Source organism: Lissotriton helveticus, chromosome 10, assembly GCF_964261635.1.
Source record: "Lissotriton helveticus chromosome 10, aLisHel1.1, whole genome shotgun sequence".
NCBI classification, from domain to species: domain Eukaryota; kingdom Metazoa; phylum Chordata; class Amphibia; order Caudata; family Salamandridae; genus Lissotriton; species Lissotriton helveticus.
The window spans coordinates 198,151,320-198,178,706 of record NC_136071.1 but is presented as its reverse complement, the minus strand read 5'-3'; the positions used below and the strand labels follow the sequence as shown (position 1 = coordinate 198,178,706).

The 27,387-nt window shown below is 45.6% G+C and overlaps 1 protein-coding gene across 9 annotated transcripts in view; it reads left to right on the top strand.

Annotated features, from left to right (window-relative positions):
- CCP110 (centriolar coiled-coil protein 110) overlaps positions 1–27,387 on the top strand; it is a 344,554-nt gene that overhangs the window by 256,761 nt on the left and 60,406 nt on the right. For all 9 annotated transcript variants that reach the window (XM_078665112.1, XM_078665109.1, XM_078665108.1 and 6 more), the window contains one exon: positions 1,339–1,469. In XM_078665112.1, coding sequence (XP_078521238.1) covers positions 1,339–1,469 — 131 coding nt within the window. The remainder of the gene's footprint in view (positions 1–1,338; positions 1,470–27,387) is intronic.

Genomic DNA, 27,387 nt, shown 5'->3' with positions numbered 1-27,387 from the left:
AAATTGTATTTAGTAAGGTGAATAGTCAAATGCATATATGTCTGCAATGGAAAGACAAGGTATCCCTTATCATGTGTGCCAGAGCCACACTCTACTAGAAAGAAAGTGGCTACAGTGGCTTTCTTTGGTGACTTACTGCTAGCAGACGTGCAACACAGCTACTTAATGAGAATCATACATTTTTACTAAATAATCTGTGAATATTCAAGCCAGTCAGGAGGCTCAAGTTGACCAAATGATGTTTGGAACCTTGTTTCACACATGTGCCGTATCAGTTTATCCACCATATGGTGGGCACTGCTTTATAGTCTTGTGCAGTGCAATAGAAACTTATGCTACAAATGGAAAAGGTTACTTTCCCTATAACTATTGGGTTTGTAGCTTGTAGTGCTGTTGATTCACATATGCCGACCCTCCTCCTTGGAAGGAAGCCAATGCACCAGATGAGGTTTTTGAATAGGACCATTTCACCGTAACTTTCAGCTACACTTACTCCATGTCCCATACTCCTCTGTTGCTGTAGTTGGAAGGAGTGTGCTGAGAATATGGATCTACAACACTACAAACAGATAGTTAACAGCTCAAGTAACACTTTCCTTACATTGAAGGCTCCAGATATTTCATGCAACCTCTTCTAGTTACTGCACATTTGCTTCATATAGTCAAAGTCTTAATCCTCTTTACAGAAGTGTAACACTGATTGGATAACCTATTTACTGTGAAGGATGCTTGTGCTGCTAAAACTAAACATTATAACAAATATTTTTTAATTTAGCACCTAAGCCCCAGTGGCACTCTTTCTCACAGCAAGATTACTCAGACCTACTCTTAGCGCCTTTTGAATTAAAACAGTTAATGAATTTACTGCAAATAATCTGGGAAAATAGTCCCAGAACTGGCAGTCAACCACTGAGAAGAATTTTCTGGCATCCTGTTTCTCCTGAATGCTCTGTAAAAGAACCAACCTGTGCCTCCTTGTTCCTCCCGGATATCTTTTGACAAACTCCAAGAGTAAGCCTGGACTATTCAGTCCTGCTGCCCAGTCAAAGCTTAGCAAAAAAGAGACCAGAGGCATTTCAGTGAGTTCATAGTAGTATCTGGTATTTGCATTCGAGGGACGGGGCCAAATCTTGTTAAAAGAATTTTCGAACTGCCGTTGAGTTGTGCATGGTCCGAAGACTTGACTGATATATTTCTACATGTTGCCACGCTTAAATGTTGTCTAGGGCTTGGAAATACCATTCTGTTGCAGTTCATTAATACTACTTAATGTGCCTAGCTACATTAGTGACATGAAAATGTGGCTTTCTTTTGAAGTATTTTTTTCCCTTCATGCAGGGTCGATGAGCACAACCTCCCAGCAAAGTTTTGTTTCAACAAATGACTCTTCATTCTACCGCTTGAAACCTGCACCAAATGGAACCCCTGCCCCACGATCTGTTGCCAGAACCAGACCAAGATGGTCTCAGGTGAGTCATTCAGAAATTATGTAAAGAGCCTTTTTTATTTTTCCATTTAGGGCACCCAGTTTTAAATTATGGCATAGCACTAGATAGATGACCAAAACCAATAACATTAAAATGTTTGAATCTGGCTTTCTCTTTATACTAGGCACCAAGAGGGATAGGCACGCTCCTAACACTTTTCGCTTAATTTAGTATTCCCTATGGCCAGGCCTGGAACCCTCAGTAGTCTATGTTTACATATCATTATCCTTATACTCGTATACCTTTCAAAACCGCCATAAACTATATGTAGTGCATTCACCTACTTGTGTAGCCCACATTTTGGTCAATGAGGTGCATGGAACTCCACAAAGAGTGGCCGTCCTTTACTGGAGGGGAGAGGAGTCCCAAGAAGCGGCTGTACATCAGAATCCTAAGGAAAGTTAATATTCAGTGAAGAACAGAGTTCAGAGGTGATGCCTTCCTGTCAGATTCACTGCAGGAGAAATTCTAAACCGCTCAGCCACTGTAGGGGGTTGAGAGCTCGGAGTTCCATTCACTTAATTGACCACAGTTTGTCTGGTTTCCCTGTTATTTGATTGTAAGGACACTACTATGTTAACATTGACTACCAAGGGTTTCCAGCCCAATGATGGAGAATATGTAATCATGTGAATATATGAAACATGCCAATGTGGGAGAACTGGAGTTCACAGGTAAGTAACTGTTGTTTCTCATTAAGAGAAAAGTATGAAGATACAAATTAAAAAGGTATATTAAAATAGTAAATATGCATGCACTTGCGTTCCATGTTTCATGACATCTTAAGACTGGATATCATGCTTGATCCATGAGTAGTTCAGGGCTTGCTGCAAACTTAAGTTACTAAGCGGTGGGAATAAAAGAACGTGTAGAGGGGTGCCAGGAGGAATTTAGCAGAGTTACAAAGCTATTGATGTTCATTTTATGTGTGGTTGTTTCCCAGATCGATGTGTGAATAGTCTGTTAAATTATATGTAACTTTTTAAATTTGGGTGAATTTTGCCAAGTCCAACATCCACTAGTCAGTTTCGGGTTTATTTGATTTCCAGCTTTTTAGAAAAGTCTTTTAGTCACCATTATGGTGCGTACCAGCTATTGTTTTTCCAACTTGAATAGTGTTTCAGATTACTTTTATATATTAAACAATTTTATCATTGTTGTGTGAATGTTTGTGGTAAGCTTATTCTATTAAAAATCATACCATAAATCTGATGTTGCAAGGCAGCCTGCGAACATATGGAAGAATCTGACGTGGTTCGTTAGGCATCTCCTATAGTTACTGTTTTCTTATACCACAGTTTGTACATTAATGTAGTGTTAGTGCTGCCTGTAGGTTTACAGAACTTTCTGTAGTTGACCAAAGTAAGTGTTTGTCAGTTGAGACCAAGCAAACTCCTGCTTTTAAACAACTGGCAGTCAATACATTGAATGTGTTGGGGCTTGGTTTCATAAACTTGTGTTGTGATTTGAAATAGACAGTTTGTAGTCCTTAAATAGTTCTGCAGCTCAATTTGGGTATAATGTTTACCTCAATAAAGAACTGAATATGTTCATCTTGCTAACATTTATGACCTGATTATAGAATGTTTTTATTTTTCTGATTTCCTGATTGATGATTTGTCATGTAGCATTATAATTTTTATTGTTCCAGATTGGTGCTTCAGTAGTAGAGGCTGATTGCCTTTGCGTAGCTTTATGGTACACCGAAAGCATGCATTTTCTAAATTGCCTGCGGTCTAGTGGTTTTGCTTACGAGTCGTAAATATGAAGGGCATAAATGGTTCCTTGTCTATGAACCAGTGTCTACCAGGGGGTGGGGGTGGACATTAGATAGTATGCTAGTAGCCCAGAAAGCCAAATCCACAGCTTGCGCAAGGTAATTTCAGATTCCTTTACATTATGTATACCACCATGTAACATTTTCTTGGTCGCTCAACTGAGGACAGTCTCTAGACAATGTAAATTGTTTGGATCCCCGCAGGCCATCGCATCCACCAACTACACCCTGCTGGGAGACCTCAACTTCCACCTCGACAATCAACTGGACCCCAACACCACATCCCTCCTGGACAACCTCCACAACATTGGACTCCGCCAGATCGTGACCGAGCCCACGCACTCAGCAGGACACACCCTCGACCCCCTCTTCACTACAGGAAACTCCATCACCTTCAGCCACACCACCGAACTCCCATGGACCGACCATCGTTGCGTCCACTTCACCTTCAGAACACCCACCATCCACAGACACCAGCACCTGCTTCCACAAAGAAACTGGACCAAAATCACCGATGACCAGCTCACCTCCTCACTCAACAACTCCACCCCAACCATCGCGGAAAACGACGACCCCAACACCGCAGCCCGAACCCTGCATAGATGGATCTCGGACAGCACCAACACCATAGCCCCCCTCAAGAAAAACAACAATACCCGTGCCAAGAAAGCCAGATGGTTTACCACCGAACTTCGAGAGTCCAGGCGCACATGCCGCCGCCTCGAAAAGGCCTGGAGAAACACCAAATCCACAGAAGCCCACAACAACTTCAGAGCCGCCACCAACGCCCACCATCAACTCATCAGAGAAACGAGGAAAAAAGCGATTGAAGACAGAATCTCCACCCACGCACACAACAGCAAGGAACTCTTCAGCATCATCAAGGAGTTCGCCCAACCCACCAGCGAGTCTACCGACATCCCTCCCTCACAAGACCTCTGCGACAAACTCAGCATCTTTTTCCACCACAAAATCAAGAGCATCTACGACAACTTCGACGAAGACAACCAACACACTGAACCCTCACCAACCACCCCCGACACCCGGAAACCAGCGATTGATGACTGGACAGCCCTCACCACCGAAGACACACTGAAGACAATGAAGTCAATCCACTCAGGGGCCCCCACGGACCCCTGCCCCCACCACATCTTCAACAGAGCCGCCAACACCATCGCACCCATGCTCCGCCAAACCATCAACCGCTCCCTGGCGACCGCCTCATTCCCCGACGACTGGAAACACGCCGAGGTCAACCCCCTCCTAAAGAAACCCTCAGCGGACCCCACCGACCTCAAAAACTACAGACCCATCTCCCTGCTCCCGTTCCCAGCGAAAGTCATCGAGAAAGCCATCAACAGCCAACTCGCCACATTCATTGAAGAACACAACATCCTCGACTCCTCCCAATCCGGCTTCAGAAAAAACCACAGTACGGAAACCGCCCTCCTCGCCGCAACAGACGACATCCGCACCTTACTGGACAAAGGAGAAACAGTAGCCCTCATCCTCCTCGACCTATCAGCGGCGTTCGACACAGTCTCCCACCGCACCCTAATACGCAGACTCTACGATGCAGGAATCCAGGACAAAGCCCTCGACTGGATCTGCTCCTTCCTCTCCAGCAGGACGCAGCGGGTCAGACTCCCCCCTTTCCTCTCGGACCCCACACCTATCACCTGCGGAGTCCCCCAGGGCTCCTCCCTCAGCCCGACGCTCTTCAACGTCTACATGGCTCCACTTGCCCCCATAGTCAGAACCTACGGACTCAACATCGTGTCATATGCAGACGACACCCAGCTCATCCTCTCCCTATCCAACGAGCCCAACACCGCCAGACGCAACTTTCGAGAAGGCATGGAAGCCGTCGCCAAATGGATGAAAAACAGCTGCCTACAACTAAACACCAACAAAACAGAAGTACTCATCATGGGCCCAAACCCCGACGCCTGGAGTGACACCTGGTGGCCCACCGCCCTCGGAAACCCGCCAACCCCCACAGACCACGCACGCAACCTGGGAATCATCCTGGACTCCGAGCTCAAAATGGACCGCCAGATCAACTCTGTCTCATCTTCCTGCTTCCACACCCTCCGCCTCCTTCGTAAGACCTTCAAATGGATCCCCCTCGAACACCGAAAGACAGTCACTCACACCCTGGTCACCAGCAGACTCGACTACGGCAACGCACTCTATGCCGGAATAAACAAAAACCTCATCCGCAAGCTACAGAACATCCAGAACGCCGCCGCAAGACTGGTCCTCAACCTGCCAAAACACTGCCACATCTCCCAGCACCTGCGCACACTCCACTGGCTCCCCGTCGAGGCGAGAATCACCTTTAAGATGCTCACCCACGCACACAAGGCCCTCCACGGCACCGGACCAGCATACCTGAACAGCCGACTCAAATTCCACGCACCCCAAAGGACCCTACGATCAGCCCAGCTTTCCTACGCTGTGGTCCCCCGCACCAGAAAGACCAGATCGGGAGGCCGCTCCTTCTCCTTCCTCGCGGCCAAAGCATGGAACGCCCTTCCGCTCCACCTCAGACAGACAACATCGCTCCCCATCTTCGCAAGAAACCTCAAAACCTGGCTCTTCGACAGACCCCCTCCTTGATGGAATGGAACCTGCACCCCCCAACCCCCCCCCCCCACCCCTAGCGCCTTGAGACCCTTACGGGTGAGTAGTCGCGCTTTAACAAACTCCTGATTGATTGATTGATTTCTCGGAGGTGTTTTTTTGTTATTTATATTATCTTTCGTGTTCAATAATTTTTTATTAGCATTTAAAATAACCAAAATACTGTACAAAGATGCATAGGTCTTGCGTCAAACAAGATGTAATCATAATACAAGCTGGGCTCCAAAAATCCACTTGGCCCCTCGCATTTGCGTGCCAGATTCAATTAGGGCGAGCTATTTTTAGGTCCTACTCGCCCTTTCTGGCTTGTAGGAAGGAAGACTGACATTTGACCTCTGTCTATGAAAGCAGAGGAAATGTGACAAGTTAGCTAGATTTAAAGGCATCTTTATAGCTCACAAAGTGAATGAGCAATAAAAATGCCTTTAAATCTTGGTAACTTGTCACATTTGCTCCGCTCCCAGAAACTGAGGTCAAGTACATTTCAGTTAGGTCGAGTACATTTTTTAGGTTACTAGACCTGAAGGTCTAGTAAAAATTAAATGATTTTTCGAGCCCTGACAAAATAATTCATTGTATTACAGTACATCAAATAAAATATTGGTAATAAATAGTACATCATCTTATCAAAGCACAACATAATGCAGAAAACATGTAAGACACACATAAGTGGCACAGAAAAGTATATAAAGAAATCCTGTAAAACTATAAGGTATAGGGTTGTGTACCTTTAATAATTCCTTACAATACGAGAGAATCTGAGAACATGTGTACGGTTGGCAAGGAATGCAGCAAGGTGTAACACCCGACCTTGTTACGCAAACAATGAATGTAATGAAAGGGGGAATGGGGAAGTAGATGAGAGGGGGGTAAGTGCACAGCTAAGTCCCATCTTTGAGGGAGATATTGCGGGTACAGTTCAGGCAATTTTTGTAACCTGAAAATGAACTGTTAAGTTTCTACAAGGCTTACAAGAGAGAATATATATGCTAAATGTAGCATGTCGTTGGTGAAGAGCTGGCATTTGTAATCCACAGTTCCAATCATTAATGCTTTCATGGAAACCTGAAACCCCATCGTTACTGCCAAAAGCAAAGTCATATGCCAGTGTGCAACCTTGTTTAGTTCCCTTGTGACTTTTCATTTCGAAAAAAGTAAAAATATGAATGCCAATTAAAGACTACAGACACCATCTGATTATTTAAAAGCCAATTTCTGCTGTATAGATCATGGACTGTTAGCAGAGATTTTATTTTAAATAAGTCTCCATGACCATTTTCCCTTTATCACCCAAGTGTTTCTCAGTTCTGCTGGTCTGTGGTTAAATCCACAGTCAAACAGGGCTAGCATTTGAAAAAATCATGCATAACCTCTTTGTTAAGAAACCAAAAGGCGGCTGAGAAAGGGGTGGGAAAGATCCTGTCTAGGAGCGGTGCATCTCGTTTATGTCCACAGAGCTATTGGTCATATTATTCCATCACAAAAAAATCAGTTTTCACAGATAACCTATTTCTGGATCTATAAGAGCTTGTCAGTAATATCTCTTTATCACTATGCATAAATAAGTGGGCTGTTTTCTTCACAGACTAGAAGAAAATAGTCTTAACTTATTTTAGATGCTCTGCATGGGGAAATGTATCACCATCCTATTAGTGTGACATGTATTCCTAAAGATAATTCAGACTTAAAAGGTTCAGGGCCAACGTGACTAAGGGGCAATGCTAATTCTTAGTCTCTGCCATTTATGAATGTGTGACAGCTATTAATCTTCCCACCTGCTTGTGAAGGAGCGTTACATGCTGGGTCCATTCATGCAGGGATCAGGGCTGTGCCTTCACGTGGTCAAGAAGGGAGGTGAAAGTCTTTGGTGGGTCCTTTGGTCTGTCATCTTTGGACATGGGGTTCTACTTGGTTCAGTCAGTGAACCGTTATTCCTTGATGTGATGCCTGCTTGAAATTGAGGGGCTTGTGTGAAGAAGACCCGCTCTGTGCTGATGGTAGCAACAGAGTAATGCCTAAACAAGGGACATTTAAGGTGTCCAGGGGAAGGGGACTAGTTCAGCTGGCATTGCATGCGTCTGACTCTTCTTGGACTGTTTTTCCCAGGAGGGTACTGATATTGTTGGTCTGTCTAAAGATCGAATGATATTTATGCCATCCCTAGACACACTTCACAAGAAAACGGATTACAATCCTACAATCCTCCCATATGTGGAGCCAAAGTTAGGGTTGTATGCTAGGTTGGTACCAGATAAAAAGCAGGCTGCAAAAAATCAAAATATTCTTACTAGACCTGCAGTTCTAGTAACTTCAATAATCTACTCGACCTAACTGTAATGCACTTGACCTCTGTGAGAAAATGTGACAAGTTAACAAGATTTAAAGGCATTTGTATTGCTCATTCACTTTGTGAGCAATAAAGATGCCTTTAAATCTTGCTATCTTGTCACATTTGCTCTGCTTTCAGAGACAGAGGTCAAAAGTCAGTCTGTCTTCCTACTCGCCAGAAAGGGCGAGTAGGACCGAAAAAAAGCTCGCCCTAATGAAATCTGGCTCGCAAGTGGCGAGTTGGAAATTGGGAGTTGTATGTAAAGGGTGCGCTGAGCTAGGCAGCCTAAACTCATTAAGATAATTTCTAGAACTGTGATATTAAGCCCATAATTTACCTGGAGACAAAAGTCGTGAGGCTAAAATATCAGTGCAGACCTTTATACCTCTGTATATTATGGTTCCCTTCTAAGGATGAAACAGAAAGTCTCTGGAAGGCTACAGAAGACTGAATTCTGTGAAGAATCCTGAAAGTAACATTGTTATGGGTGTGCAATGGCCATCAGAATAACGACAGTGCACATGGTATTGTAGTGGGACTGGGACAGCAAAAATTAAGAAAGCTTCCTTGATGGAAATGATCTTGAAGCAAACTGCAAAGCAGAAGGAGGGGGCACTATAAAGAAGGAAATGTTCTTTTTTTTTTTTTCGGTCCTGAACACTGAGATTACTTCGAAGTCTCCATGTAGTGCAGAAATGACTGGTCAATGACTAGGGCTCTACCTTCAATCCTACAAGGTTGAGTGATCTACATGTTTGGAAAGTATATTTTTCCCACTAACTGACCGCCAAATATTTTTTAGAGACCTCAAGGAAGAGACCCGATTCTGGTTTATAACGCTTTGTGTATGGGATTCACTGGTACCACATCAGTTATGTCTCTTCCAAGCTTCCTTTTACCTACCTTTTTCCAGAAGAGAAAGTTGGTTTATAGTTAGTGTTTTTGCAGAATGTCTGGACTCCCTTATAACCTAGTGATTCTTCCCCCTCTCTTCCACGGCCACGTAGAGACCTTTTGTTTTTGTTGCCTATTTTTGTACTTCACATGCCTGAAAAGTTTCATATGTGTTTTCAGTGATGTCATTTATTCTAATAGCTACAAGATTAAACAAGCAATGTTAAACCTGTTAGATTTCACCTATGTGATTAAAATAAGTTGAGACGTTCGAGCAGTGTATGAGTGCATGGAAAATGGCGTGAGTGCTGTCTGTGCAAGGTGAATGGTGCATGAATGAAGGTTGACAATTGTCTGAGTGCAGGGTGAACGTTCCACAATGCATTGTAATTGATGTGTGTTTGGTGCAGAATGAGAATTGTGTGAGTGTACAGGGTGAGAGATGTACAACTCTTACCTTGTACAGGGTAACGAGTATAGGGTGAGCGGTATGTCAATAGTATCTACAGAAAGGTATAATCCTGAAAGGAGCCCAGCCTGTGCTTCTGAGACAGAGCAGAGAGTGACTCCAGCCGGAGACAGCTGCCTGGGCACCACTCACCTCTCCCGGCAAGGCACGGTTTAAAGCTTCTGGGGTCATGGAATTTAACAATTTCTCCACAAGTCTGAATAAGAAGACATAATTTTGCAGTGTTTCATGACAACTGAATCAATTGTAAAAACAAGCTTAACTACACAACAGTACAAAAAGCACCTCCTACAGAGGGGTCTGCACACAAGCTAAACACAGTTTGATCCCGATTTTAAAGGGGTGCTTAAACTATTTTGATTACAGGACCAAACTAAATTACTGGTTTTAATGAAACCGCTGACCAAGGAGTGAGAAGATCAGCTTTTTGGTAGGTAGCTTATATAGGCCAGTGACCTGCACCCCAGGACAGACCTCGAAGTCTCTAAAGCATTATTTCACAAGGTGCCAGGTCATGTTTTGTTTGGTCGTGGCTGCATTAAATCATCCCTTAGAGGAGGGAAGGAGGGGTGGGGCGCATTCACAATCTACCTTGTTGGATTGAGTGTTGCAGCTTCGGTTGAGTGAAAGCTGTATTCAGAGTTTGTTCTCTGGAGCGAGAGTTATAGATTCTGGTGACTGAAAGGAAATAAATATGCATTCCCAATTTAGGTCTTGGAGTGAACAGTGAACGCGCTCAGGAAAGTAGTATTGTGGTGAACCTCATGCTCATCTGAAACCGAAATAAGCGCATCTGCATCTTTTGTACACAGAAAACAGCGTGCGCACATGTAAGTGTATTCTCGAGGTAGTATGTGCATATGCTAGTGTAGCAACTGAGCATTACACATGGATCAGTGTCCCTCTTCTAAGGTTGAGCAATTACTCGGCTACCAAATAATTCTGAACTGAACTAGGGAAAAATGGAGACCATAGGTACTTTAAAGATAATTGAAGAATGAAAATGTGTGCGTCTAATCCTTGTACCCTCTCAGCGCTTGGTATAAGTCAAGATTTGTGTAGGTGCCAGACTGTGGGATTATCACAAAGAAGGTGCTTTCTATGTTTGAGAAAGAAGAACTTTCAAACAATAATAATGACAGCTTCATAAGGCGGAATATAAGCGATGTAAAGAACGGTTGTTACTATTACCTAATTTAGTACAATACTGCTTAGCCTGGTCACTGATATTGAGTTGCGTGTGGGGACAGGAGTTGTTTTTAATGATAAAAGTAGTGCTTGATATAGCGTTTTTGCCAGTCTCCTCTAAGGTGAGTGCGTTCGGGCAGTAGTGCAGGTGCCATATATAATAGTAACCTTAACAGACACACAAAGCTAAAGTTGCATACGGCGCACACGGTCAGTATCAGAACGGCATACGTTGTCAAAAGTGGATAAGGGGAAAGGGTGTGGCGTGTGCCAGTATACTGGGTAGCATAGAAACTAAGAATGGTGTGACACATACTGAGGGCACACGATCATGAGTGGCATGAGATGTGTAAAACTTTCCCCTCTGGAGTCATGACACTCATCAGTAACATTCCCTGTTGCAGTGCTGAAAGAGCAGGCTGCAGACAAAAATGTTCACAGTAGCTAAAGACCCCCATGGGTGATTGCGCAGCCTCATGTTTCTTTTGGAATGAATCTGCACTTGCATATGTGTCTAAACTCAGGAAGCGCCTCTCCCTCCTGTTCCACGCACAGTCCAGAGCTGTCACTGGTCACATGGCAGAGCCACACGAAGGGCCTACAGGGCACAGACTGCAGCACTGCCCTGACAGTGAGTGCATACAAGTGCGTACATCCAGCAGTGGCCATGTTAGGATCAGGTGAACATGGCTGTTTAGGTTTTGACAGCTATATAAGGCGGAAAATAAGTGCTCTACAGAATGGTTGTTACTATTACCTAATTTAGTACAACATTGCTTTGCCTGGTCACTGAGATTGAGATGTGTGGGGACGAGAGCTGTGTTTAATGATAAAAGTAGTGCTTCATATAGCGTTTTTAACGGTCTTGTTGGAGGTGCGCTTTTTTGGGGTGGAAGTGCAGATGGCGTGCAGATGTTCGACAAAAACAAAATGGAGCCAACAAGCACACTTAAAATACGTGCAGCCAGGGAGAGATTATGTAGACTAGCATAGCGCAAGCGTTGTGCAGGCAAAAAAATAAAAAATAACTTCCCCAAAACTGGGCAGAAACAGTACTTGTGCTATGGGATACTGATAAGAGATTATTTTTTTTTTTATCAAAAGGGGGGAGATAAGGCAAATGATCAATCGATCAACGGGCACTGTTTACCACTCAGGAGGGTGGAAGGTCCAGTAACAGCTTGTGTCCGTATCTAGTACTGAGCAAGCAAAAGAGGGGTTGCTGAACTGTTCCTATGGAGAGATAGGGAAGTTTTTATCTGGCGTGACCAAAGGCGTTCGTGTAACACCCCAGGGCATCCATTATGTTGGATGTATTTGCCTCACACACCCAGAAGGGTGTCATGCTTCATCATCGGCGTTTGCTCCTCGTCGGGGAGGCGGTGCAACCCCCGACGGGCTCACCTCAAAGAGGGGCTCTTTGGCGGAGATCTTTTTATCCAACAGCCTTATGATGAGGTGGGGGTGTGTGGGCAGGATGGTGTGTTATTGTGATTGGGAGATTTAAAATGTAGCAAGGGGTACCGGAATTCGCTTTATTCTGGGGGTCCCCTGGCTGCAACTAAAATGTGGGGCTAGCTCGCTAGGTATCAGCAGGTTAACTCAAGTGATCCTAGAGGAGACTAGAAGTGAAGGTGGTCGACATGTTTCTCGCAAAGGGTCAAATCACCCGCGATTCATCAGGACCTTTACAAAAATGAGGAGTAGGAAAGAACAACAACAACATGCTAGTGTCATGTATGTGGTGTTTGTTACCTCTGTGGATTCTCCTATGCCTATACATAGAAAAAAGGTAAGGAAACAATGGTTAAAACGTAATTACATTGAACCAAAACAAGTCACGTTATTGCCAGGGCATGAAAAGGTAGTGGCATGCTGGCGGTGTTGTGAACTATTGTGCACAACCACTGCATGCCTAGGAAAGTGGAGTGTGCAGCGTGCATTGTTGGGTGCACACACAACCACTGTATAAGTGAGCAGGACGGTGGTGTGAAGGAGTGAAGTTAAAAAACAAGGGTTTTAAAAAGCAGCATACTAAGAGCGATGCGTCGCCCATCCATTAACATTTTCAATGAGCAGTTCTTGTAGAAAGGGCACCAATTAAAACATACTGTGGCTAAGCACCAAACAGACAAACAAACACCCAACTCACTCACACTGTGAACTGAAATGCGCTGAGATGGTGCAGCACACGTTCCCTTCTTACCTATTGGTCAAGGACTACTTGCCACATGAGGGATCGGCGGGGCAGAACATCAGGGATGAGCCCATGAATTGTCGCTGGGGGGGAAGCACATAAGTCGCGCCTATCGGTTACTGATACAAACACGGGAGTGTTCGTTGGTCAAGGCTATACCTATCCTGCTCCCGCTTGGAGCGATGTCACTCACCTCAAATCACCAGTGTCCGCGTGGGGAGACCTACCCATCACCGCCGAGCTCGAGTAGATAAGTGAGCTCGGCGGGCGGTGTATTTTAACCTTCTCCTTCTGCTTTCTCCCAAAGGTCTCCCACATCTAGACCCTGTGTTACAAACTATTGGTGATTACTAACCCAAGAAACTAGCGCTTCAGCGCCCATTCACCATTATAAGATGGCCGCTACAATACCGGCTAAAATCACATGACTATGTGGAGTGGGCGGTGTCACATCCATACACGCCGGGTCGATTACCAGGTTAAAATACACCGCCCGCCGAGCTCACTTATCTACTCGAGCTCGGCGGTGATGGGTAGGTCTCCCCACGCGGACACTGGTGATTTGAGGTGAGTGACATCGCTCCAAGCGGGAGCAGGATAGGTATAGCCTTGACCAACGAACACTCCCGTGTTTGTATCAGTAACCGATAGGCGCGACTTATGTGCTTCCCCCCAGCGACAATTCATGGGCTCATCCCTGATGTTCTGCCCCGCCGATCCCTCATGTGGCAAGTAGTCCTTGACCAATAGGTAAGAAGGGAACGTGTGCTGCACCATCTCAGCGCATTTCAGTTCACAGTGTGAGTGAGTTGGGTGTTTGTTTGTCTGTTTGGTGCTTAGCCACAGTATGTTTTAATTGGTGCCCTTTCTACAAGAACTGCTCATTGAAAATGTTAATGGATGGGCGACGCATCGCTCTTAGTATGCTGCTTTTTAAAACCCTTGTTTTTTAACTTCACTCCTTCACACCACAGTCCTGCTCACTTATACAGTGGTTGTGTGTGCACCCAACAATGCACGCTGCACACTCCACTTTCCTAGGCATGCAGTGGTTGTGCACAATAGTTCACAACACCGCCAGCATGCCACTACCTTTTCATGCCCTGGCAATAACGTGACTTGTTTTGGTTCAATGTAATTACGTTTTAACCATTGTTTCCTTACCTTTTTTCTATGTATAGGCATAGGAGAATCCACAGAGGTAACAAACACCACATACATGACACTAGCATGTTGTTGTTGTTCTTTCCTACTCCTCACTTTTGTAAAGGTCCTGATGAATCGCGGGTGATTTGACCCTTTGCGAGAAACATGTCGACCACCTTCACTTCTAGTCTCCTCTAGGATCACTTGAGTTAACCTGCTGATACCTAGCGAGCTAGCCCCACATTTTAGTTGCAGCCAGGGGACCCCCAGAATAAAGCGAATTCCGGTACCCCTTGCTACATTTTAAATCTCCCAATCACAATAACACACCATCCTGCCCACACACCCCCACCTCATCATAAGGCTGTTGGATAAAAAGATCTCCGCCAAAGAGCCCCTCTTTGAGGTGAGCCCGTCGGGGGTTGCACCGCCTCCCCGACGAGGAGCAAACGCCGATGATGAAGCATGACACCCTTCTGGGTGTGTGAGGCAAATACATCCAACATAATGGATGCCCTGGGGTGTTACACGAACGCCTTTGGTCACGCCAGATAAAAACTTCCCTATCTCTCTATAGGAACAGTTCAGCAACCCCTCTTTTGCTTGCTCAATACTGATAAGAGAAGCACATGAGGAACAAATGGAAACAGTATGCTACAGCCAATGGAAACGGAGGAAAAGTTAGTGGCAATCACAGGAACCAATGAAAAGCAAGGGGGCGGAATGTAAGCCCTTTCACAATTTATATTGAATACAGTAGATTTCACAAGCATCTCGCAAGCGCTGTCCAGGCAAAACCTAAAAAGAAATTAAGATTGCCTTTAATTAATTCCATTGACTCTGGAAGCACATTTTCACAATGCTAGTGATTACAAGATGGTCAAGCCTCTAAATGACCCATGCCCATCTCACCCCTCACCTCTCCACCATAACTGACTGACGTTTGGGAATAATAGAAAATTCTACGGTGAGGACTTTGGGGGCCTGAAAGGAGAATAGTGAACAAACACATGCAAAATTAAATGTGATGCAGAACAGTCTTAACCATGTTATCCGGAGTGACAGGAAGCCTGTCAATGGGCACTAGAGCAAACAAAATGAACCCAGTCACAGTTTATAAAAATAAACTAAACAAAACCATTTTTTATTTCTTGAAACCTCAATCCAAGATAACTTTAATCACAAAAGTGTCTACATTCACTACCTGCTTGACTGAGACTTGTAGGTTGTGCAGTAGGAAAGATCATCAACATTCTGTAATAAATTGCTTAAAATTTAATTTAATTGCAGAGCTATGTTTTACTATCTGGTTGTTTTCAGTTTAATTTGTTTCAGGTGTCGCTCGGTAAAAGTGAGTTGAAATTAACTTAGTGGGATTTGGGAAGACTGGTCTTCTGGCAGCATTTGTACACTAAATGCAGTTTTACAGAAAGCAGAATCTGCCTGCTTTGGAATTCTGCATGGATAAGAGCCTCCTGCATAGAGACCAATAACTAGAGCTGTTCAGCTGACAAAAAAAAGCTGCTAAGAATGTTTGAGATAGGGTAAGATGGGTACTTTTGGAAGTTGCAGAAATAGCCATAGGGGAACGCCATTAAGAAAATAATGGAAATGTAATATTTAACTTCCAACATGAATCGATTCACCAACAATGCTGTCTTTGTCCAAAGCTCTCAATCATCGTACGCTTTCAACAGTGTTTGTAACGGGGCCACGGTTGAGAGCTCTGGAGTTGAGACTGAAGGCACTGTGAGTTTCTCACAGTGCCTGTCAGTGAGTTTTTTTAATTTCTTTTTTGTTTAATTTACCTGCTGCCTCGTACTCGGTGCTCCTTTTCATCTCTCGACCACTGGCTCCCAGAGCTCCAGCCAGCAACTCTCCTCTACAAAATCCTGGGCAGCTGTCATGCTGATGAGGCAGCATGAAAGAAGCACCAGGATTGGCTGGGGTGTGTTGGTTCGATGTTCCTTGAAACACTGGGGGCATGTGCATTCTCTCCACCCAGTTGTCCAAGACCGCTCAGGTTGGAGTGTTTAATGTTGAAAGACAGCTGGCCAAAGTGACATGCACACATTAAACTCAAATGCTTACTATTCTTTCCTGCTTCTGCCCCTCCCTCAGACTTGGTTGCTACCAGCACGAAAAAATAAAATGGTAATACATCGGTTTTATTACCACTTTATTTTTCAGGTTTCCTGCCCTCCAGCACAGGGGCAACGCTCCTCTGCTCTCATGGAGGCACTGCTGCTGACTCCATTCTATGGCTCTGCAGTCTACTCTACTGAATGATATTCCACTCTACACAGCTCCTCTCTGTGACACTACACTCAACGCTGTAAATGTAAATGTAAATGTACAGGAATTTATATAGCGCAAATCACCAAGCGGTTTCTAAGCGCTTGCTTAGGGAACCCGTCCTGGTATTCCCCTGTGAGATAACCCCGGCAGGGTATCCGCAAGGTGAAAGCCAGGCATCCCGCCGCGAGGGGCCGTTGTGGAGATTAAGCAAGCTATTGCCCAGAGTCGCAGAGTGTGAACCCGTGAATCGAGTAGGCACCGGAGCGAGAATTGTCGAGTCCATGGACATTTTTTAGGACTCAAGACCCCGCCGAGCTGGGAATTGAACCCTGGTCCCGGGCTGACCTCTGCTTCCAGGTCTGCCTCCTCTAACCAGTGAGCCACACTTCTCCACTCTATGCCACTGCACTGTGCACCACTTCAGTGTACTGCACTCTACGCCACTGCACTGGACGCCACTCTACGACCATCCATTTTATGCCATTTCACCGTACAAGACTACATTCTATATCACTCCACTCTTGTCACTACATTCTACAATACTACAGTCTACACCATGGGTACTCATAGTACGGCCCGTGGACCTTGCAGACATTGTACCTGTTTTTATTTATTTTTATTTTTAAAAGGAGTGTCAGCAAACACCGCCGGTTACTGCTCTATGGGGGCCGGGCGATTCCAGTGATAGTCAGAGTGGAGCTGCAGGGGCGCTAGAAGAGGTCAAATATAACAAAGCCTCATTAACAAGTAAATGGTCTTTTAAAGACAGATGAAGTACTCGGGTGACTGGCGCCAAAGCGGGGCTTTGATATGACAGCTCGGAGGTGCGAGTCAGAATTAAAGCCAGGAACAGTTGTGACCTCAGACCCAGTGGTGGGACACAAACCCTGCAAAGCAGAAAATTTAGACAGAAAACAAGCTGGCTTTTACATTACACAGGGAGAGGGGGGAGTGGGGGGGCCTGTAAACAGTACGTGTGCACTGCCCGAGGCACAGAGACAAATAGAGACAGAGACAGGAAGAGACAGAGACAGGAAGAGACAGAGACAGGAAGAGACAGAGAGACAGGAAGAGACAGAGAGACAGGAAGAGACAGAGAGACGGGAACAGACAGAGAGACGGGAACAGACAGAGAGACGGGAACAGACAGAGAGACGGGAACAGACAGAGAGACGGGAACAGACAGACGGGAACAGACAGAGACGGGAACAGACGGAGAGACGGGAACAGACAGAGAGACGGGAACAGACAGAGAGACGGGAACAGACAGAGAGACGGGAGACGGGAACAGACAGAGAGACGGAACAGACAGAGAGACGGGAACAGACAGAGAGACGGGAACAGACAGAGAGACGGGAACAGACAGAGAGACGGGAACAGACAGAGAGACGGGAACAGACAGAGAGACGGGAACAGACAGAGAGACGGGAACAGACAGAGAGACGGGAACAGACAGAGAGACGGGAACAGACAGAAACAGACAGAGACAGGAACAGACAGAGACAGAGACAGAGACAGACAGAGACAGACAGAGACAGACAGAGACACAGGGACAGACAGGGATAGAGACAGACAGGGATAGAGACAGACAGGGATAGAGACAGACAGGGATAGAGACATACAGAGATAGAGACAGACAGAGATAGAGACAGACAGAGACGGAGAGAGACGAAGCGGGAGACACAGACACAGACAGACGAAGCGGGAGACAGACAGAGACAGGGAGTGAGACAGGGACATACAGACAGGCAGGGACAGAGACGAGGAGACAGAGGGAGACAAAGAAGTAGACAGAGAGGGAGACAAAGAGAAGGAGAGGGAGACAGAGGTGACAGAGGGAGACGGAGGAAAGGAGGCAGAGGATGACAGAGGGCGGGAGAGGGAGGGTGACAGAGAGGGAGGGAGAGGGAGAGAGAGGGAGACAGAGAGAGAGGGAGACTGAGAGAGAGGGAGACTGAGAGAGAGGGAGACTGAGAGAGGGAGACAGAGAGAGGGAGACAGAGAGAGAGGGAGACAGAGAGAGAGGGAGACAGAGGGAGACAGAGACAGAGAGAGAGGGAGACAGAGACAGAGAGAGAGGGAGACAGAGAGAGAGGGAGACAGAGACAGAGAGAGAGCGAGACTGAGAGAGAGCGAGACTGAAAGGGAGGGAGACTGAGAGGGAGGGAGGGAGACAGACAGACAGAGGGAGGGCGACAGACAGAGGGAGACAGACAGAGGGAGGGAGACAGACGGAGGGAAGGAGACAGAGAGATAGGGAGACAGAGAGGGAGACATACAGAGAGAGAGGGCGAGAGAGACAGAGAGGAAGAGAGAGAGAGAGAGAGACAGAGAGAGAGACAGCGAGAGAGAGAGAGAGAGAGAGATGTGTGAATGCCAGGTCTGGTGGCTCAGTAGACAAAGGCGTCTGCTGCAGGGGCCTGTGTTCAACCTCATGGTCACAAGTTTTTTTTGCTCCAGCCCCGCCCCCCTCCCCCTCTGACCCCACCCCCTCCGGTGCGGCCCTCTGCCAAAAAACACACTGTAAATTTGGCCCCTGAGAGAAAGTTTGTGAGTACCCATGGTCTACACTATTCCACTCTATGACACTGCACTCTACGCCACTCTAGTCCACTATAATTAACTGTCACTAGACTGTAGGACAAAAAACTCAACATTATCCCACTCTACCCAACTCCTGTGTACGCCATTCCACTGTAAAATTTAAAATTAAGGAGAGGCACCCCTTATGAAAAAGAAGGTCTGGGAGCAATGGGAAACACAAAACTAAATGTAGTCACTAGAACAATCTCCCACCTAACCTATATTCCTTTTACTAGTGTATTCTCACTTCTACTTGGAGAATATAGGGCAACAAATAAATAAATTAATCTCTCAACACATATGACACATTTTTAGTTCATTTGTTTATTTTTTATTAAAAAAGTTGTTTTTTTAAAGTACTAGTTACAAAAATATATATTTATATTTATACCTCTTTCAACATGAAATGATTTTCAAAAAACATTTTCAATAACATAGTTACTTGCTTGTACGTTTCTCGATAGATATCAAAAACTTTAGCATCTTGTCATCTCAACATGATAGACATTTTTCTGTACAGCTTCTATTGATTGATATTGGAAATTGATACTACACATCCATTCCCCTTCAGACATATCCCATCCACAAAAAAGTTCCACAATCATACCACATTCTCACATCACCAGACACACTCACCCCCTTGAACCACTAATCAAGCACAAAGGAGCGAATGAAGAGGAGATAGTCGCTTTCCTCTAGTTTTGTGCTGAGTTCTGGGATGTCAAATACTCTTGGCCGACGCACGTTTCGATGGATCTAGAGATTAATATCCATCTTCTTCAGGGCCTCAATTATATATAGTGATATAAACAATAAAGTGTTGATATGTCACAAGTGAATGTTGGGGAATCTACATGAACAAAAACATAAAAAGATAATTGAGAGATATTACACATTTGTTCTTGAAGTTTCCTTTCCATTTTACTCAAATGCATTGTTGCTTTTTATACATGTAACAGTACTTCATTTTGTGAACAAAGCATCAGCCCTGGAGTTTTTTGCATTGCTCCTAAATAACATCACTGCTCATGGTAGCTTGTACAAATATTTGGACATTTGTTATATACCTCATTGACAACCAACACAAATCCAAAGGCAAAAGCTCTTGGTCTAATTGTTAAAACTAAATACTGTACCACTTACTGACTGAAGCCCCCTTGTCCTAAGGAGAATTGCAACAAGAGAATTTTCAGATAAAGTTTAAAATAAAGGAGAAATCCAGAGAAAAACAGAGCTAAGTATGAGAGAGGCGGAAACAAGAAAAAGTAAGAAAAGGCTGTTCCTTGTGCCTTATTGAGTGCTCATAGCTATTTACAAAGTGCAAATTGCCCGCTGATCAACCTCAGGGGGCAGTGAAAATTATCTTACTTCTATGTATCTGTATTGTAGCAGTCTCATAGCCTCACCACTTAATAAGAAATATATTCATGCCTGAACGTTATCTTTATGCCAGCATGTGGAAGTGCTTCCCTGGCTTACAGTTCACTGCAGCTGACTTGTGTGTTGTTCTGTCTGCTGTTCTTTTACAATCCAGTGTATAGGGATGGCTATTCTCTGCCTAAATAATACAGGAAGCATCTTACATCCAACATTCAAAATGTAATTATATGTAATACGTATCTAGTGCGGATGACAAAGCAGTGTCCAAAAAAGGTTTAACTTTACCTAAGCTGATATTGGACCCTAATTCCTTTTTGTCCAGCTATTAGGCTCCACTCTTCTACACCAAGGGTAGGGGTATCTGTGTAGTGTGACTCCCATGGATATCTTATGTTTTACCTATGATTAAACACCCAATATCAGTCTTATGCTAAATATGTTCCACGAGAAGCTAATTGGTGATACATCACTAATGTTGATGTCTTAACCCGTTTGACTTTTCAAAATATGCTTCACTCAAAGAGTTTCAATATGGGGTTTCCTCTGTTACTATTTAGTGTGGAAAGGACTTCAAATAACGATTTATATCAGGATTTCCACGAATAAAGGAGAGAGGGTATACACTGGGACCTGTATTAAATAAGAAAGGATATGAGTATTATGTAATATCCTATGTCTAGGTGTTTAGATGTCCTAAGAGTGGCATAGTAGAAATGTCTGTTGGGAATTGCATCTGCTTCCACTGCGGGGAACTCGATATGGGTACCACGTGTTATTAATGTCTCTGGTATCCATATTCTAAGATGCCTTGTGGAAACAAAAGTCTATAGGCGACCTGTACTTAAAAGATAAAAAAGCACTAAATAGACATTCAGGAGTACGTGTGTAGCTCTTAAGCTGAAAAAAGCACGGTTATGTCTACATGACTGTAGCACTCGAACCTACAAATGCTTCATCTCATGCAGGGTTAAAATGTCTTGGCGATCCTATACTTTTAACGCACAAAGGTTCCCTGGCGTGATACATTCAGCGGAGGGAGGCGTACCTGAGAACAGACTCTCCGGTATGTGACTGCCTGATCTATGCCTCATGCAATGAGAAATGCATCTCTGTGCGTGTCTATGTTTAGTTACGAAAACGTGCTTCCCAGGGGATATCTAGGTACCCACTCACCTCTTTCTCCTGTGACGGGGGCCTCGCAGCGTCGCTATCAGGAACCGAAGGAAGGTACTCCTCACTTCGACGATTTATATATACTTCCTGCTTTCTAAGTGGCGCTGCTCTGGGACACGTATGGTGCGCGCTCGCGTCATAACTGGTAGCCTCGGTGTGCCAAACCTGGGCCACCATGTTTGTAGTTCAATCAGTATGACGCGTGCCTACTACTAAGAATCCCAATCTCGCTGATGAGAATTAAGCCCGACGGCTGCCAATTTTGAAAAGCATGTTCTCCACATTTAGAGTATGTGGACCTGCAATATACTTGCGCTTATTTATCATGTGTATCGAGATCAGACCACAAATTCTGACAAAGAAGGGGTCTGTAATATCTCGTATAAAAGCTACCTGGTATAAATATCTTTGTCTTACCTATGTGCTAGTAGATAGCATGTCTGTATATACAGATACAATGAAATATCGTTGTCCTGTTACGACAAACCTTATTGAAAATATTTTTGTAAATCATGTCATGTTGAAAGCGGTATAAATATATATTTTTGTAACTAATACTTTAAAAAAAACAAAAAAACAACTTTTTTTATAAAAATAAACAAATGAACAAAAAATTTGTCATATGTGTTGAGAGATACATTTCTTGATTAGTTGCCCTATATTCTCCAGGTAGAAGTGAGAATACACTAGTAAAAGGAATATAGGTCAGGTGGGAGATCGCCATTCCACTGTACGACATTCCAGTCTACTGTACGAAACTACACTATACAACAGTACACTTTGATACTCTTCTCTATCACACTCCGCTTAATAAAACTCCACTCGGCAACCGTAAACTGCACAATTTGAAAACGTTTTTACATTCAGTGTAAAAAACAAAAGTTAAGGATAATTTATAGTTAGGAAAACTGTCTTGTTTCTATACAAACTCAAATTAAACTACCGAAACATTAGAAATTCTACGCTACATTAACTATTAATCCCCACTCTACCATGCACTGTTCTCACTGCTCATGTAATTTGTGATAACATAAGTGTTGTTATGAATGCTATGGTTTCACAAGCTATAAGTTATGTAATATGCAAGGGTATAACTAGTGCATGAAGAAGGAGCGACTTATAGTTAGTGTAGTGTAGTGTGGTGAGTGAGGGGACCAGACTGTATGGAGGTGTACAACTTTCAGTAATTTGAAGGTGATGCGTAAAATAAAGTTTTAACTATAACTTCAGATTTTCAGATGTTTGTGTAGTTTAAGTTGGGTTTTTTAGAAAGTAGAAATCAAGTTTTCCTAAATATAACTTATCCTTAACCATTGTTTTTTTCAGTGTGTGTGTTTGTATGTGTGGGTGTATGTATATGTGTGTCTATATATGTGTGTCTATATATCTCTCTCTCTCCTCCAACAAGAAAATAGACGCTGCACTCTCCCAGATTGTTTTAACTCAATAAAGATTTATTCAAGTCAATGCCTGCTCCTTCATCACCAACTGTTTCTGTGGATAAATATATATATACACACACACACACACACACACACACACACACTCACTCTCTCACTCTCTCACTCTCTCACTCTCTCACTCACTCTCTATTGGTGTATCTTTGCATAGATTCACATGCTTGACCCATTCTCCTTTGTCGATGTGGGAGTCCCACGGTACCATATTTAAGCAATATGATAAAACTATCATAGGCTATAAAGGCCCTAGGTTATCAGTTTAATAGCCTATCTGTATCCTTTTTTTTAGAGCCAAACTTCAACTATAACCAATCTGCTGCTAGCACCCTCTAGAACACTGCTAAGAGAGGCTGAGTCTGCTCAGTATTCTTATTTGGAAAGCATTATTCATCTGGATAGTTCTATTATGTCTGACAGTAAAGGCCTTTTCCGTCCCTGCAAGGCCTGTGGGAAGAAGAGTTCATGTGGATGATCCACATAAGGACTGTCTTTACTGCCTCCATCTCAAACATGAGGTAAAGGAGTGCACAATTTGATGCACTTTCTCTTCAAAAACTCTGAGGGATAGGCAAAGGAGGCTACTCCTGTGTCTTCAAAAGACGAAGATTCAGAAGACATCTTCTGAAGAGGGCAGTGATTCCCCTGCCAGATCTTACAAGATGGCTAGATCTCTTGAAGGAGCTTCAGAGAAGTTCAGAAAATCTATTAAGACTCCTCCCCAACCTCACAGCTTAATGAAAAAGGAGAAACAAAAACATTTCTCCTCAGAGACATCTTTATCTGGCCCATGAATGCCTTCTGCCAGTGACAGAGACCGCCCTCTTCAAAATCCCTATCGATGACGCCCTCTCTGATAGCAAGATTGTCGATGACTGCCAGCACTACCATCCCATTCTCGAGACCGTTGCCGGCAAAGACATCGATGACAGCAGCCATCAGCGCTCCTATCTCGTCCATGAAGATCTGGACGTTTATAAAGTTCTTATCGACACCCCTGTTGACGGCAATCCCAATCCCATCGACAACTGATCGAATGACTATCCCATCGACCGTAGACCCATCGATGACGCCAACCCTGATAATACCTCTGACAGAGACACTGCCGACGCCTCCGTTGATGACAATAGGAATTTCAAAGATCTCCCAGAACCTCTCTTTGCTCTGAGGTCACTTCACCTAGCAAAATCTCACCCCCACGCCCTCCCTCCAAGCCATCTACAGGATGTTGAGGAGTCGGATGATGACAGCAGCCTCTTTGGCCCAGCTCACAGCCCTTCAGAGCTGAATGTAAAGTGTCAGGAAGAAGATGAAGAGGAAGGCCATTACTTCCAACATTATTATCCCCCACCTCCAAGGTACTACGAGCCATGAGGATACTAATCTTACTCTCTCTTCCTGCTTCTTTGGTACAGGATCTCCAGGCCATGCTCTCTGACTATCTGAGGCAGTTTCCACAGCACCCTGAAGACCAGTCTACTGCCCACCACCTGCTACCCCTCTGGTTCCACCACACCTTCTCCTTTCAGCTACACCTGGGATGAGACCTGCTTCCCAAGTAGCAGTACCACCAAGGGATGATCCATCATCCTCTGACGATGACAGGGGAGAGGGTGAAACTCCGCACATTCAACTGACCATACGATCAGCATGTATTATGTGAACAAACTGGGAGGAACCTGATCTCTCGCGCTATTTCAGGAAGCCCAAGAGCTTTGGATTGGCTCACAACTCATGAAATCTCCATAAAAGCATCTGTCTGGAGTCCAGAACACACACACTTATAGATGCCCTAAGCAGGACCAAAGACAGCTGGCATGAGTGGGAACTCTGCCAACAGCAGCTGAACAGAGGAAGAGGAGCGACCTCTGACCCTGCTCGCAGGCAGGTCGCTCCTCACGCTGCTGCCCTGCTCTGCCCGCATTGTTTTTGCCTAATCTTGTATTTTTCTCCTGTGCCTAATTTGCTTTCTTGCCCAGACTTGTTTTTATTCCTCTGTGCCTGTACTTGTTTTCTTGCCCAGACTTGTTTTTATTCCTCTGTGCCAGTCCTTGCTTTCTTGCCCAGACTTGTTTTTATTCCTCTGTGCCTGTACTTGCTTTCTTGCCCAGACTTGTTTTTATTTCTCTGTGCCTGTACTTGCTTTCTTGCCCAGACTTGTTTTTATTCCTCTGTGCCTGTACTTGTTTTCTTGCCCAGACTTGTTTTTCCTTCCTGTGCCCAGTTATCCCGTGGCTCCCGGCCGCTGCGTCCCTGTGGACCGCCCCCTGCAATCCCATTTGCCACCCCGCTCCCGCCTCCCAGCTGTTCCTCCCTCCCACATCCCCTCATATGGAGGCCACGCTGCGGGCGCGCCGAAGCGCCCAGCGCCAGGACCCCTGGACCAAACGCCACGACGCCCGACACAGCTACGATGCCAGAACCCTCCATGCACTCAACACTGGACGATCACACACCTGCTTCCTGGCCGCCCCAAAGCTCACCCACGGAGCTTTCACCTGCCGTTACTGCAGCTTCACAAGCATCCGCCCCACCATGCTGCCGACCAGGAAAGAACCCAACCTCCTCAGATGCATCCTTCTCAACACCCGCTCCGCCTGCAAACATGCCGTTGAACTCTGGGACCTACTCAACTCAACCTCCCCAGACGTCGCCTTCCTGACGGAGACCTGGCTGAATCTCGCCTCAGCACCCGTCCCGGAAGGCTACAAGATCACCCGCAGGGACCGCACCAACAGAGCAGGAGGAGGAATCGCCATCGTCCACAGGAACACTCAGAGTCTCGACCAACACTGACGACATCCTCAGCACTGGCGAACACCTGCACTTCCAGATCCACACCGACCCCAACACCACCCTCAGGGGAACCCTCATCTATAGACCCCCCCGAACCCCAACCACAGTTCAGCGAGTCCATCGCCGCACATGCCCTCGCCTCCACGGACTACATCCTCCTCGGAGAACTGAACTTCCACCTTGAGAACAACAACGACACCAACTCCACCACCCTGATCGACAACCTAGCCAACCTCAGACTCAGAAAACTCTTCACAACACCCACCCACTCCGCCGGTCACCCGCTAGACCCCATCTTCTCTGCAAGCTCCCACGTCTGCTTCAACCACACCACCGAACTCCACTGGACCGACCATTGCTGCATCCACTTCACCCCATCACGCACCACCGCACCCAACAGATGCCTCACCGCTGCTGGAGCAAAGTCACCGAAGACCAGCCAACCACCACCCTCGCCCAGAGCCCACCCGCCGACACCGCCGCCCGCAACCTCACAGTGGATCAACGACTGCACCAACACCCTCGCCCGATCAAGAAACCCTCCAACAGTCACACCAACAAGAAAGCCAGCTGGTTCACTGAAGACCTCTGGACCTCAAAGCAAACCTGGCGAAAGCTGGAGAAGATCTGGCTTCGTGAACGCACACCGGACAGCCACGCAGTTCACAAGAACGCCACCCGCAGACACCATCACCTCATCAGATCCGTCAAAAGGGCCTCCTTCAAAGATCGCCTAGACAACAATGCGCACAACAGCAAAGAGCTCTTCAACATCGTGAAGGAACTCTCCAACCCCAGCTGCAACACCAACGACGTCCCACCCTCGCTAGACCTGTGCGATTTGCTGGCCACCTTCTTCCACCGCAAGATCCCAGACATCCACACCAGCTTCAATGCTACGACTGCCCCGACAACCACTGAGACCTCCGCCCCCACGACCACCATCTGCACCAACCGTCTGTTCTCCTGGACTGACATCAACGACGACGACACCATCAAGATCATGAACACCATCCACTCCGGATCTCCGTCAGACCCATGCCCACACCACATCTTCAACAAAGCTAGCACAGCTATCGCACTCCATCTCCGGAAAGTCATCAACACCTCCTTCGAGACAGCAACCTTCCCAGAGAGCTGGAAGCACGCCGAGATTAACGCCCTACTAAAGAAACCCAAGGAGGACCCCAAGGACCTCAAGAACTTCCGGCCCATCTCCCTGCTCCTGCTCCCGGCAAAGGTCATCGAGAAGACAGTCAACGAACATCTGACCTGCTACCTCAAGAAGAAAAACATCCTGGACCCTTCCCAGTCCAGGTTCCGCAGCAAACACAGCACCGAGACTGCCCACATCGCCGACACATGAAGTCCCTGCTGGACAACGGAGAAACGGCGGCCTGGTCCTCCTGGACCTGTCCGCCTCCTTCGACACGGTCTGCCACCACACACTACGAACACTGTTGTATTGTCTATGGATGGGCCGGGGTCTTGTACAGAGATTCCCAAAAGGAGGCTACTTAGGCACGCTTTAGGAGGCAGATCGCGCCTGCAAGTCTTTTATTCAGAC